The 13264-nt window shown below is 32.9% G+C and overlaps 1 protein-coding gene across 1 annotated transcript; it reads right to left on the reverse strand.

Moving 5' to 3' along the window:
• Positions 1 to 1729: 1729 nt before the first annotated feature.
• On the reverse strand, positions 1730 to 10913 carry LOC127729283 (uncharacterized). The gene is made up of 6 exons (XM_052237023.1): positions 10880 to 10913; positions 9454 to 9556; positions 7215 to 7920; positions 5733 to 5979; positions 4335 to 4418; positions 1730 to 3853 (listed from the first exon to the last, which is right to left on the reverse strand). Exons 2-6 carry the CDS (start codon positions 9483 to 9485, stop codon positions 3069 to 3071), a joined length of 1854 nt encoding a protein of 617 aa, XP_052092983.1. The 5' UTR covers positions 9486 to 9556; positions 10880 to 10913; the 3' UTR covers positions 1730 to 3068.
• Between the last annotated feature and the right edge of the window lie 2351 nt (positions 10914 to 13264).

Genomic DNA, 13264 nt, shown 5'->3' on the forward strand with positions numbered 1-13264 from the left:
ATAAGAATAACTGCTCTCCTCTTGGTATCAGATTTTCCCTTATCCATATGATGCAAACATCATACAGATGCACCTCGTAAAGAATGAAAAGAAGATAGCATTACATATTCACTTCTTTTCCCCTATATTTACTATGTTCTCTTATTGAATAAATTCATTGTTATGAGACTGTGTTGATCTCATCTATCCCATTGGACGTGACTTAAAGGATACCACAGGTATAATTTAGTCTGCTTCACATCTTTACTTACATATAGAAATTGGCAATGAGGGTTGGCTGAGAACTAAACTTTGACAAAAGAAATGATTTCAATTTTCTCATTGAGTACTTTCCCTTTCTGTGTAGCAACATTCTAGGGTTTGTGTTTCCTGTCATGATTTCCTTCAGAATTGCTGATTATACCAAGAGCATTTAAACAAAAAGTTCCTAACGGTAAAGTTGGAATCATCCATTTGAAAGTTGTATTTTGAGTATTTGAAATTTAATTATAGATCTATTGATTTGAGTGACTGTTACAGAAGTGTGTCAGAGATGACGAAGGATATGTTTTTTCCTCCAGTAGCCAAAATACAGTTCTCCTTCCGCAATTGTGACATCAAGGAATGTGATATAGAAGCCCATGATGAGCTTTTGTCATCACTTGGTGTCTGTCATTTACAAGATTGCACATGCTGAAATGTTTGCCTGTTTACTGACCATGATTGATTTAATGTTGAAAGTCTAAAAGATTTTTACTACTAGAATCATATAAATTTAACATTATCAAGGATCCATCACAATAAGGTCAAGGTCAGATTAACTCTGCCAGACACTTGTACACCTTACAATCATTCCTTACATCAAAGTAAAGTTAACGTATTGCTTATAGTGTGTAAGAAACATAATTAACCAGGAAAACTAAACATTGACCAATGAACAATGAAAATAAGGTGATTAACAGATGAACCTTGCCAGACAGTCATGTACACTTTACAATAATTCCATACTAGTATACTAAATAAAGTTGACCAATTGCTTATTGTATTTGAAAATCAGACCAAAACACAAAGTCTTAACATTGACCAATGAACCATGTACATGAGGTCAAGGTCAAATAAACCTGTCCGACTGACATGTACATCCTACAATCATTCCATACACCACATCTTTTTCCCTTTTCCCTATATACATGTTATTAACGTATTTAAAAACGAGAATATTACATTGTGTCTATAGATTCCTATTTCCGTTTAATGTGAACCGAAAAATCTGGGTTGAAACCCTTTATATGTGGCATATATTTTTAAAAATTCACAAAACAATGAACATGTATACTAAGTTTCAAGTTGATATGACAACAACTTCATGGTAAACTACCTCAAAACAAAACTAACACGAAACAGGACGGACAGACATACAGACAAGAACACCTACGACCCATAACTAAGGCAGGCAATTCATGATTTAAATCATTTTATGAATGCCCCTCCGTAACACTGACGACCTTGTAAGGTACTCTGAAGCTGGTCAGCACAACACTTTCCTTTTTTCAGAACCTTGATGAATGACATACTATAACATTTTGGTAAGACATGCAGATATATGAACTGAATGCTTTCTTATTACTCTTTTCAAACGATATATAAATGATTTAAAACACTGCAAGGATTACTACATTCAATGAAGCTTTAATATCATCAGGCCAAGAAGATACCAAACACTCCTGCGAATGTATAAGTGGATGCATCATATTAAATTATATTTTAATCATTGAGATAACAATTGGTGCAAGTAAATATTACAAAAATACCATAAAATAATTCATCTGGCATCACAAACAAAATATTTTTGGCAAAAATAATAATGTGGGAATAGGCCCTACATAAAGGTAAGTCCCTGATTTTCTAAAACAGACAGTTCATCTATATCCTTATATTTCTGTCTTGCCTGAGACGAATGTTGCAGTAACTAACTTTCGTTTTTAACAACTTATGTTAATTTTTCTGCAGAATAAGTACCTTGACTGACTTAAAACAGTGGTTTTTTTTATTGGTTGTGATTACTCTTAGTAGGTCTATCTAGACTATCAATGAAGAGCCATTAGTTGTCGAAAAGCGTATCTGGTGCAATACTAGTAGTATTGTTACCGTTAATGTTAATACTATTAAGGAGGGCCAGGATGGGGTTTACAGAATAGAGAATAATGGTAAAAAATAATGAATATAGAAACAAATAGGAAAAGAAATAAAGAAGAGAATAATATTGGAAATGAAAGAATTTGGTACCTTGTATAATACTGATTACGGAAATGAACAATATACAGAATAAAGAAATCATCTAATTACAGAAAAATGTAATAGCTAGTTAAATCATTTTCATGAGAATTTTACAGAATAAGCGTGTTTTTTTTTCAGACCCTCTATCAAGTTTTAGATCTGACGATTATCAAGTCTGAGAGACTTCGTGACGTACAATCATGCAACTTGAGGACCGTTTTCGGATATATCTTCCTCGCAGTATATCCATGCGCATGCAAAGGTTTGGCAATCCATACAAAAGAACTTTAGATCGTTTACCATGATTTGATTTAGAATTTTGTAAGCAAAAATGTGGAAGGCCAAGAACTTTTTTTCTTCAGTCAAACAAGCATGCATCTTTCAATACAACCGTCCTATTCCAAAGGTATTATGGTATATCTCTATCCGCCGTACAAAACACAAGATAATACTTTGATCTATGAAATGTTTGTGGACTTTTTGATTTGATGGAAGAAAGCTCCCATTTGAATGTGAATGTTTCTATTTTCTTTCCAGAGGTAACGGGCTTTAACCATCAAATTAAAAGTAAATTGTATGTGCTGCAGTTTACTTCTGCTAATTTCCTCTTTCAATATTTCATTTCATTCATATCTATTAAGTATACACGTACTCTTAAATTACTATAGCATATATATAATATGAATTACTCTGCTGTAGACATTAGTATTACCCTGAGATTCAATCTAAAGTTATTAATGGGGTGAAATAATGCTGCAGAAAAATAAAATGGCATTCAACATCATATCATTTCAGATTTTGTTCTGTTAATCTTATAATATTCTTTTGTTTTTCAAGTAACGTACAGCAACCCAAAATGCTACTAAAGCAGTAAGAATTACTGCAATCGTATATGGAATGTCATAAGTATTCATTGCTTCAGATCTGTGGAAGTCAGATTTTGGCAACTGAAAGACTAACATTTGTATTTCTTCAATTTTCCTTTTACCCCAGTAAACAAAACACATTAGAGCGGCAAGAAGTAACCAAAGTAAACATTGTTCGATTCCTTCATGTCTCTTAACTTGACAGTTGACTAGTTGATGTGATGGTTCAGTTAGTGATATATGAATATGTGCCTGTTTTATGTCATAAAGCATATCACAACTACTTCTGAATTCTGGTACAACTTCAAAGCAGTGGTGAATCTGGTGATACATAGTGTCAAATTCTTTTCTGTTAATTTCGAAACATTTCATTCCTGAAAATTTCTTGTAATATTCGAGAACCTGATATGTTCCATTATAAAGTTGTATATTTCGGTTTTTTAAATCGAGTGCTTTGGAATGGCATAACAAGTGTGCTAAAAGAGAGAAATCCCACGAGTTAACATCTCCGTCTCCTTTTCTTATTTGTTCCTGACAAATTCTACCTCTTTTTGAAGGTCGTCGTTCCAATTCTAGTAATTTTTTTCTACTAACTGTATTGTCAAGCCACGGGTTATTAGGATATTGTCTGTTCCATTCAGTTCTGAAAGCTCTGCGAAGAACCAACGTAAATATCTTCTTGATAATAATTGACAGTTTTGCCAAGTTTTCTTCTTTCCATCTGACAAACTCTGCAAAAGAATAACATGTAAGTAAATGTTGAACAAGTTATCAACGATCCCTTATTTGTGTGCAAATGTTTTGTGAAACACCTGTTTATTTAAGATTAGGTTTGTGCTAAAATAATTATGCAGTAATTATTATGTACTGCAGATTTGTTGTAACAAGTACTTTGTAAATGTTTTACATATGTGGAATGGCCTTGACATTAATTCGTCAAATTTGAAGTCGATGTTTTTTCACCGGGTTGTATATTTATTACAAATCAACTATTTATTTTTCTGCAACATGTAGTATAGGTAATGTATTAACTTATTTAAGAGTACATTAACATCTGACAGTTTTCATTTGACCTTGACCTCGTTTACTTAGTTGACCTTTAAACATTCATTTTGATATTTCTTATTCTGTTAATGTTTTCCGTTTATAGATTACGTTAATTCTCAAATGTTGATATAAGAGAAATTCCTTCTCTACAATGTAGAATCTTACCGCTACTTTTATCTGTTACTGTCAGGCTGTCTTTCACTGGATTTGTACACATGTTTTTGTTAAGTAGCCGCTTTTCAGTTCTGGCTAAAATGTTAAAATGCGATAATGTTTAAAATTGCTAGTTGGAATACTTTGAGATGTTTTATGTCTTGCATACTTTAATTTATGATATTGAAACAAATTGTTCCTCTAAGAGAGATACTGGAACACTTGTTTTAAGTTACGATATTGACATCTAAGAGAGATACTGGAACACTTGTATTAAGTTATGATATTGACATCTAAGAGAGATACTGGAACACTTGTATTAAGTTATGAGAGCACACTGAGCTTTTTCAAGAAATCATTTCCTGCATTCGGAGATTCCTTTTTCTGCTTCTTGCCCCACACAGGAGAAGGTATGATAAGGCCACTTTTTTTTGCCCCATGAATTAAAAAAAAGTAATATAAATCTACCAAATAACATCATCAGTTTTCAGATGTTCATAAAACATTAGTTTGTTGGACATCAGTTTTATATCTAGTTATACCTCCTCCTTTCCATCAAAACCACTTCTAGCAATCACATTTTTGTTTGCCATGCCAGAGACATATAATACAATATATGTCTCTGGCCATGCATGTATTTTCTCATGAATATTATGCATTTACACTGGCTGAATATTCGACAAAACTAAAGTCTGTTATGATTAATAAATTGACGAGGTTTAAATATTATATAAGGTTTTAAAATAAATATTGATAAAGATTTTTTTCTTCTGATTTTTAAGTTCAGAAATAATTATTTCTCAAATATATAAATAAAATGACAATTCAAATCTATTTAGACTTATATTAGTATATGCTAAGTAGGCTGTTATGTTTTAATCACGTTAAAACCAAAGAAATACTTGTTATAAAATAAACAAGTGAAACTGCGAGCTACTGCTCACTGATGATACCCTCGACAACTGGGTAATTTTAATAGAGTAAAAATATGCACGTGTTCGGTAAACAGGAAGTTGTTGAGTGATGAATCTGAAAACGCATCACACGGTATAGCTGACTTATATAAACCCTGAAACAAAATTTCAGAAATCCTTATGATGTAGTTCCTGAGAGAGATCCGACGAAAAATATTCATGGGACGGATGGACGGACGGACGGACGGAGAGGTAAAACAGTATACCCCCACTTTTTTAAAGCGGGGGTATAATTAATCAACCCCGAAAATAGTTGTTGTTCATACTTAAGATTTGAATGTCCTAAGTGGAAAATGCCAAATAAACATTTTATCTCTTTCATTTTGTAAACTAGCATTTCATAGCCTGATTTTGTCCCGATGTGCTTTTATTAAATATAAGTATAGAGGCCCATGTCCTTTTATCGAGGTATCAATGTTAATGACATTTGTCTTACCAATTGTTCTTCTGGTCAATTTGTGTTGTTTTTCATCCATTTTTCTCATGGTAAATTTGAGTTCTTGCTTGAGAGAATCAATATCCTGAGTAATACGTTTCTGCATTTCTCGAATCATTTCTTGGATACTTTCCTTTTCTATGATAGCCATGTTATCTACTTTACCATTTAAATCTTCCAGTTTCGATGTATGCTCTTCAAGTGCGGATGAGAAATGTTGTTGCACACAGATCATTTTCTCCATTTTCTTCAAATGAAGTATATATAATTAAAAAACAAATGTAAGATCGAAAGTTCTTTGCAGGGTAGTTCCAGGGTGTCCCCTTATGGCCGAAAATTTATGTTTAAGTAATTTTTTTTCTATTTATGACGGGCAAACAATTGATAGATATATTTTAGCATGGGCTAGCCTATTAATTTGTTGAAATACCTTTCAGTAACTGCGAGTACTCTTAGATTTTATTTTTTTTGTGTGTTTTGTGCGTGTGCGCCGATCTGATATGTCAATCTTTTGCAGTTGATTTTGTTTATCCTAGGTTAGGGGAGGGTTGGGCACTCATAAACACTTTAACCCAGCCACATTCTTTATATGCCTGTCACAAGCCATGGGGTGTGAAGACGAGTGTTTGTCGTTGTTTGCTGCCGCCATAAATTCTTTTTCGTTTAATTTTATAAGCTAAAATCAAACAGCTGGTTTTCTCTTTTGAATAGTTAAACATTTTGTTATCCTGGGGATTTTATAGCTTACTATATGGTATGAAATTTTTCTCGTTGTTGAAGGCCGTACGGTGACCTGTAGTTTTTTTAAATCCCTGTCTTTTTAGTCTCTTATGGATAGTGGTCTTATTAACAATCATAACACATCTCCTTATTTTGTTATAATGTTAACAAATTTAGTGATTTTTTTTTTTCATTATAAATACAATCCACTATTTAATTAGAAAAAAATATATAATGTTATGCACCTCCAAAAATAAATTACTTTTATTTGGGAGTGAAAAAACCAAGGCCCCATTTCACAGACGTAAACTTAAAAGTTTCATGGTAGGTTCCTTGTACTAATACCTACTTCTAACTAGGGAAACAACAGTCAGCCTATTTCTGAATAAAGATTGTTCATGTACGAATTCATTTTTTAAAATTTTCCAAACACTTATCTCAGGCAAATTTTATACTAATTTTACGTATATTAATTCAAGATTGAAGAGCAAACCAGAAATCTACGCTGTGCAGAATTTGATGCATATCTTGTGTACGTTCGGGTGGTGTGACGTAATTGCGTATGTCCATATAGACATTAGCCTATCAAATATGTTTTTAAAAAACAAATTCCCTCCTTTGAGAGGCATGCCATTTCAGAATACCCTTGTGCAAAAGTCTTAAAGTGCATGTTGCTTTCCCCTTTTTTATTATTATTTTAGAATTTAATATTCCGTTCTTTTATGAGACAGTAGAAAATCTTCGTATTTATATTTATATTACCTCGGTTAAAAGAGTATCCCGTTTTTCCCAAATCCGAAGAATATTGTGCACTTTAAGACAGTATTTCAATTCAAGATCCCTGTGTTTAAGGGAAAGTATTGATTTTTGCGCTTCTGTGTGCAAATTTTCGTTAACACCTTTGGCTAAATATAAGATGCTACTTTCAAGCTTTTCCCATACACGGTTGAATTCGTCTGAGGTCAGCGATTGTGTACATGTAACATGACTAATTTGGTTCCGCAAATTTTTAATTGTACGTATGTACTTCAGTTCCAGCGGATTACACTTTGTTGACAAGCAATTGATCAAAATTGTGCAGGCTAAAGCAAGATCCAATTCCTTTGTTGTCACGTCTACTTTTGCATAGAATCTGCATAAACAGTGTTGAATGGTCTTGTCGTTCTTCATTTTGTGGTGTCCTGGTTTTGCTCGATCACCTACTGGTATTTCAAAAAGACATGCAATCTGTGCTCGCGAAAGCTCTGTTTCTCCCAAGAGTTTTCTCGATCCGTAAAACTGACAGCATTGCGTATTATTAATCCACCAATGATACATTTTGTGCTTTTGACTATTTAAAAATTTCTGAAAATCTCCATGTCCGATTTTAAAAATTATAACTTTCCTGAGGATTCCCATTATTACATCTACCACAAAACCAATAAGTCTGTAATAGTTTTCTTCTATTATCTCGTCTTCGTGTCGCTCCCTGTAAGAAATAGTGGTTATATAAAAAAGACAATTATTTTAAACGCAGTTATTTCAAACAATTTTCGCCATTTGGATCACTACTTTGGTAATACATAACTGGAAACTCCAAGGAGACTGTCTCTCACCTGGTATTTTTGCATAAGATTAATACAATGCAACAAACATATTTGTGTTGAGTGGAAACTGCATGGGACAAAATCTTGTCTTGTTGAACATTTTTGATGATATAGTTTAAGTCTATGGTCGAATATAGATAATACTAAGCAAACATTAAAAAAAATGGGTCAAAATGGTGATTCTGGGGTTACAACTCGGCTTGTTACGAATCAATTGATGATTTTTAATTATTTGTATAGCTCTTGTGTTGCTGTTCATGTTTGCCGTTCAAAGTTTCAGTCTATCTATAATAGTTTCCAAAATAGTAAGTAAAAACAATAAAATCTGATAAAGGGATATAATTTGTCGACTGACGATTTAAATAATTTGATGTATTTAAAGATCTTATTATGCTGATCAGTTTTTGCAGCTACAGTTTCTTTTTATCTACAGTCTAGTTTTCCTCCAACCCCATCCACACAAAATGTGGAAAAATTGTCATTTTCAGTCGAATTCATTATATCATATAATTTCGTTAGTATATTGGATCATCCTATATTGAAGTAAACAATGCGTCAGTACTTTTTTGTTATTGCTAATCGTTATCGTAGATGCTCGACAGCTGTCAGAGGCAGATTTTTTTTAATTTTTTTTTTGGGGGGGGTGGCGCTGGCCCCCCTTATGGAGTTACATGCATATATGGTTAATGCATATGTAGTACTCTTTACGTGTTCCACTACAGATATTGCCATGTCCCCCCTTTCAAAGTCCTGGGTCCGCATCTAGCTGTAACCACCATCAGCTATAGCTTCCTATATTGGCGAGAACATTTTGACCCTGCTTTCCAAATTACGTGCCTCTTTTATTTCGTTGTCCAAGCTAGTGGTCTCATCCTTTTGGCAACTCCACAATGTAATATTATGTATTTTAGTTTGAGTTTTATGAGATACTTTCTTTAGAGATAAAATAAAAAAGAGAGGAGTGTGCGCACGGAAAACTGGTTTAACCCCACCACATGATGACCTCTACCAAGTTAAGCTATCTTGACCATGTATTGTTCGTTGTCATTTGTTTTGTTTGTATGTAGGGGTTTAGCGGAGGACTCCTATTATCCTTTTCATGTATTAGTCACCGAGCTTGGAAAATTACTGAAGTTATTGGGGCCAAACATTCTGAATTTATTAATGATTAATGACACCCGACAACCAATTGCTACTGAAGGCAATTTTTATTTAGAAATTTTTGTTTTTAAACTTCGAATATATTAAAGAACATTGAATTATAAAATGGTTGACAGTGTTTAGTGTACATGCTATTTACAGTGCATTTTATTTAATTTAGTAAGACATAAACAACATAAATAAAAAGTGATGAAGCTAAGAAAACACATACATGTACATGATTCACATACAGAACGCCAGAAACTGTAATATACCTCATTTTCAACTGCTCCGACATTTCATTCATCAATTAGATGTACTGTCTACCTACGTAATCCTCTAGTGTCTTTTTCAAGTGTTTTTCGCATGCATCTTTACCTTAAAGAGAACATTTAGTCTTGAGAGAAAAAGAGATTATCAGCTGGGAAAAAAACCCATCTGTTTTCACGTAAACATCAAAACAATCAGAAATCTATACATATTATACATTTCAAAGTTATCATTGGCCCCGTTCGACCCTTAAAGCTTGGAAACCATGAGAAATAGTCAAGCCTGTTATAAAGGCCACCTCTATTAAGCGAATAACTGTCTTGTCAGGTCACCTTTTTCTTTTTCAGCTGAAGTAATACCTAAGCATTTTGAACCTCAATTCAAAGGTCGCCTTTCATATATTAAGGTCATTTTTTACCATTATATATACAGATTTGACAGCATATAAAATCTACGACAAATCATTATTGTTCGAAATTCAAAGGGAAAAAAATGAACAAATTCCTTTTCACTTCGACTTTTTTTTGTGACCAAGGAAATTGTTTAGAATGTTGAATATCCCTCCCCAAAGACTGTTATCCCTCGCCATATGGTAAGGGTCGAGAGCCTTTTCAACTTTTTATTTTGGTCTGATTCATCATCAGGAATTTATTTAGTATTCACATTTCAATATATAGCATTCGGTCTGCTACTTTACTTTTTTTAGAAACTGAATGTGTATGTCATTTCTACTTGGAATACTAGTAACAGTAGTTTTTACATAAAAGGGATATAAAAAAATTAGAGGGGCATCATATATAGAATACTATTCTAATATCGTTTTAATAAGAACATGAATACAAATAAGTGAAAATAATTAAAATTTAAAAAAATATTTACACACACACACACAAAATTGTTAGAAAAAAGGGGGATCAAATCCCATCCATCCCAAAATGGAAAGTCATATTGTTCCTGTTGATACGAAGCTGTATACATACATCAAACCATACCGGTCAGATCATACAAACAAGTTAAACTAGATACCGTAATGAACAATAAGGTAAAGTTTAGTAACATTTGACACAGTAGTTTCCGACGAGAAAATTTTTTCAAAAGTTTACGACGACGGATGGACGGACGACGGCGGTCGCGAAGTGATGCCAGAGCTCACCTGGCCTACAGGCCAAGTGAGCTAACAAGGGGCAAATGGGTGATCTACAGTGGAAATTTTTAAAATGTCATCAATCATGTCGTGTTTCGTCAGTGAGAGCTAGTGTGCATTATAAACAGTAAATTGCCACGTTGCATTTCTCAAAAATACTATAAAATTAATAAAAACTATGTAAAGGCATGACAATTACTGTTAATATAGCCCTAAAACAAAATACAGCATATGGATTTGTTCATAAACTACCAAAAATTATCATTGTATGAATAAAATATGCATACCCAAATTATTATCATGTAATGTCCGACTTCATATTATCGCGGAAAAAGGGTTTTAAAAATAGCATTATTGCATCAAATTTTAAATAGATTCTGAGTTATTTCTCTTGTCGCATGTAATAACATATTAACTATGCATAATTTCACTCAAGTTAAATTTAAATCGGAATAGTGATTATAATTTGTCATATATACAGAAAAGTGCATATTTTAAACACATTTGAAATATAGTTGAAAAACGTTTAAGATTTCAATGAACGTAATGAATGTATAACTTATAAGTAATATAAGTCAGGGATTTCTTTCACAAAATTTACTTAAAACTATAACTAAATTCTTGCATAGATACACAGCTGATTTGGTTCGGAAATTTGGCAGTACCTGTAGAAATATTATTAAGGGACGACCATTTGATTTTCTAGGGGAGGGGAGGGGAGGGGAGGGGAGGGGGTCCTGAAAAAATCGTCTTGGTCGCCACTCCACCATGCCAGAATAACAAATGGATATCATAATGTTTACGGTGATATTATGTATTGCTCTCTTCTTGCCAGTTCTTGTTTTTTTTACATCTATATATACTCTCTACTGTATCATATGACCAAATTTCTCATTTTTTATATGACCAGGGGAGAGGGGTTATAAAATTCCATCCTGATTCTCAATTTTTTAAGAAAAAAATGTATTGCCACAGACAATAGAGAGAAATCAATTATTCTGTCAAGTTTGTTAAAAATTGTTGAAAAAATAATCTGCTTTTCTGCGGTAAAAGTGTCATAAAACACAAGGAAAACAATACCATCCCCCTTTTATAAAGTTAATTTAAAAATTACTCACAAAGTGACTTGCATTTTTCATACGCCGTAATAATTCATTTGTTTCTTGCTTCATGCACTTTCAGTAACATTTTTTTTTAAATTATCAATTTCCCCCACCTTAGTAGCAATATACCAACTTCACCTGCATATGGGATATACATTTCCCAACTCATTCGGTATTCAAGAGCTAGCAGCTGCTACTCAGACTTTATAAAACGTCACTAGTGTCTGAGCAGAAAGTTGATGAACCAGGGTTATGTCAAAGAACGTCTCGTCCTTTTTCTAGAAAAGTTCATCGGAAAATACAAAGACCTTGTTGATAAATATTCCGTATCAACTTCACAAATAATACATGATGGTCTTGAAGTATAGATTCTAGGTTCTGACGTTGTTTGTCATCTTAATTACGTGTTATAGTGTTCTTTTATTTGTCTTAGTAAATTATTAACTTTACTGTTTTGTCCATTTTTGGTAATATCCTCTTGGCGTGGCTCGGTACTTATACATCCTGCCATTGTGTTATTGTGCTATCGTCATTTTTAGCTCACCTTTCCAAAGGAAATTTGAGCTTTTGTCATCACTTGGCTTCCGTCGTCGTCCGTCCGGTGTAAACTATTTCAAACATCTCCTTCTCTGAAACTACTGAACCAATTCCAACCAAACTTAAGCTGAATGATCCTTAGGGTATCTAGAATAAAGTCTGTGTTTTATTTTCTGTTTCGTCAAAAAACATGGCCGCCATGGCTAAAAATAGAACATAGGGGTAAAATGCAGTTTTTGGTTTATATCTCAAAAACTAAAGCATTTAGAGCAATCTGATATATGATAAAAATGTTCATTAGGTCAAGTTCTATCAGCCCTGAAATTTTCAGATGAATCTAACAACCCATTGTTGGGTTGCTGCCACTAAATTGGTAATTATAAGGAAATTTTGCAGTTTTTGGTTATCTTGAAGATTATTATAGATAAAGATAAACTGTAAACAGCAAAAATGTTCAGCAAAGTAAGATCTACAAATAAGTTTTATATGACCAAAATTGTCAATTCACCCCTTAAGGAATTATTGCCCTTTAAGGACAATTTTACACAATTTGTTTATCATGTTTTCTAACTTTAAAAAATCTTCTCCTCTGAAACTACAGAAACTATTCCAACCAAACTTAAGCTGAATGATCCTTAGGGTATCTAGAATAAAGTTTGTGTTTTATTTTCTGTTTCGTCAGAAAACATATCAGCCATGGCTAAAAATAGAACATAGGGTAAAATGCAGTTTTTAACTTGTATCTCAAAAACTAAAGGATTTAGAGCAAATCAGACTAGAAGTTTAAGTATTCATTAGGTCAAGGTCTACCTGCCCTGAAATTATCAGCCAAATCGGGTATCTGATTTTTAGGTTATTGCCCCTGAATTAATGATTTTATGGAAATTTTGCAGTTTTCGGTTATTATCTTGAATATTATTATAGATAAAGATTAACTGTAAACAGCAAAAATGTTCAGCAAAGTAAGATCTACAAATAAGTTTTATATGACCAAAATTGTCAATTGACCCCTTAAGGAGTTATTGTCCTTTA

Source organism: Mytilus californianus, unplaced genomic scaffold (assembly GCF_021869535.1).
Source record: "Mytilus californianus isolate M0D057914Y unplaced genomic scaffold, xbMytCali1.0.p SCAF_2, whole genome shotgun sequence".
Classification (NCBI taxonomy): Eukaryota; Metazoa; Mollusca; class Bivalvia; order Mytilida; family Mytilidae; genus Mytilus; species Mytilus californianus.

Bases quoted from the DNA above. Each gene is read 5' to 3' on its own strand.
- LOC127729283 (XM_052237023.1), bottom strand. From the start codon at position 9,485: ATGAATGAAATGTCGGAGCAGTTGAAAATGAG. The intron at 4,419-5,732 runs GTAAGACAAATG...TTAACATTTTAG, and splicing joins ATTGACCAGAAGAACAATTG to CCAGAACTGAAAAGCGGCTA. The intron at 3,854-4,334 runs GTAAGATTCTAC...ATTCTTTTGCAG, and splicing joins AGTAACAGATAAAAGTAGCG to AGTTTGTCAGATGGAAAGAA.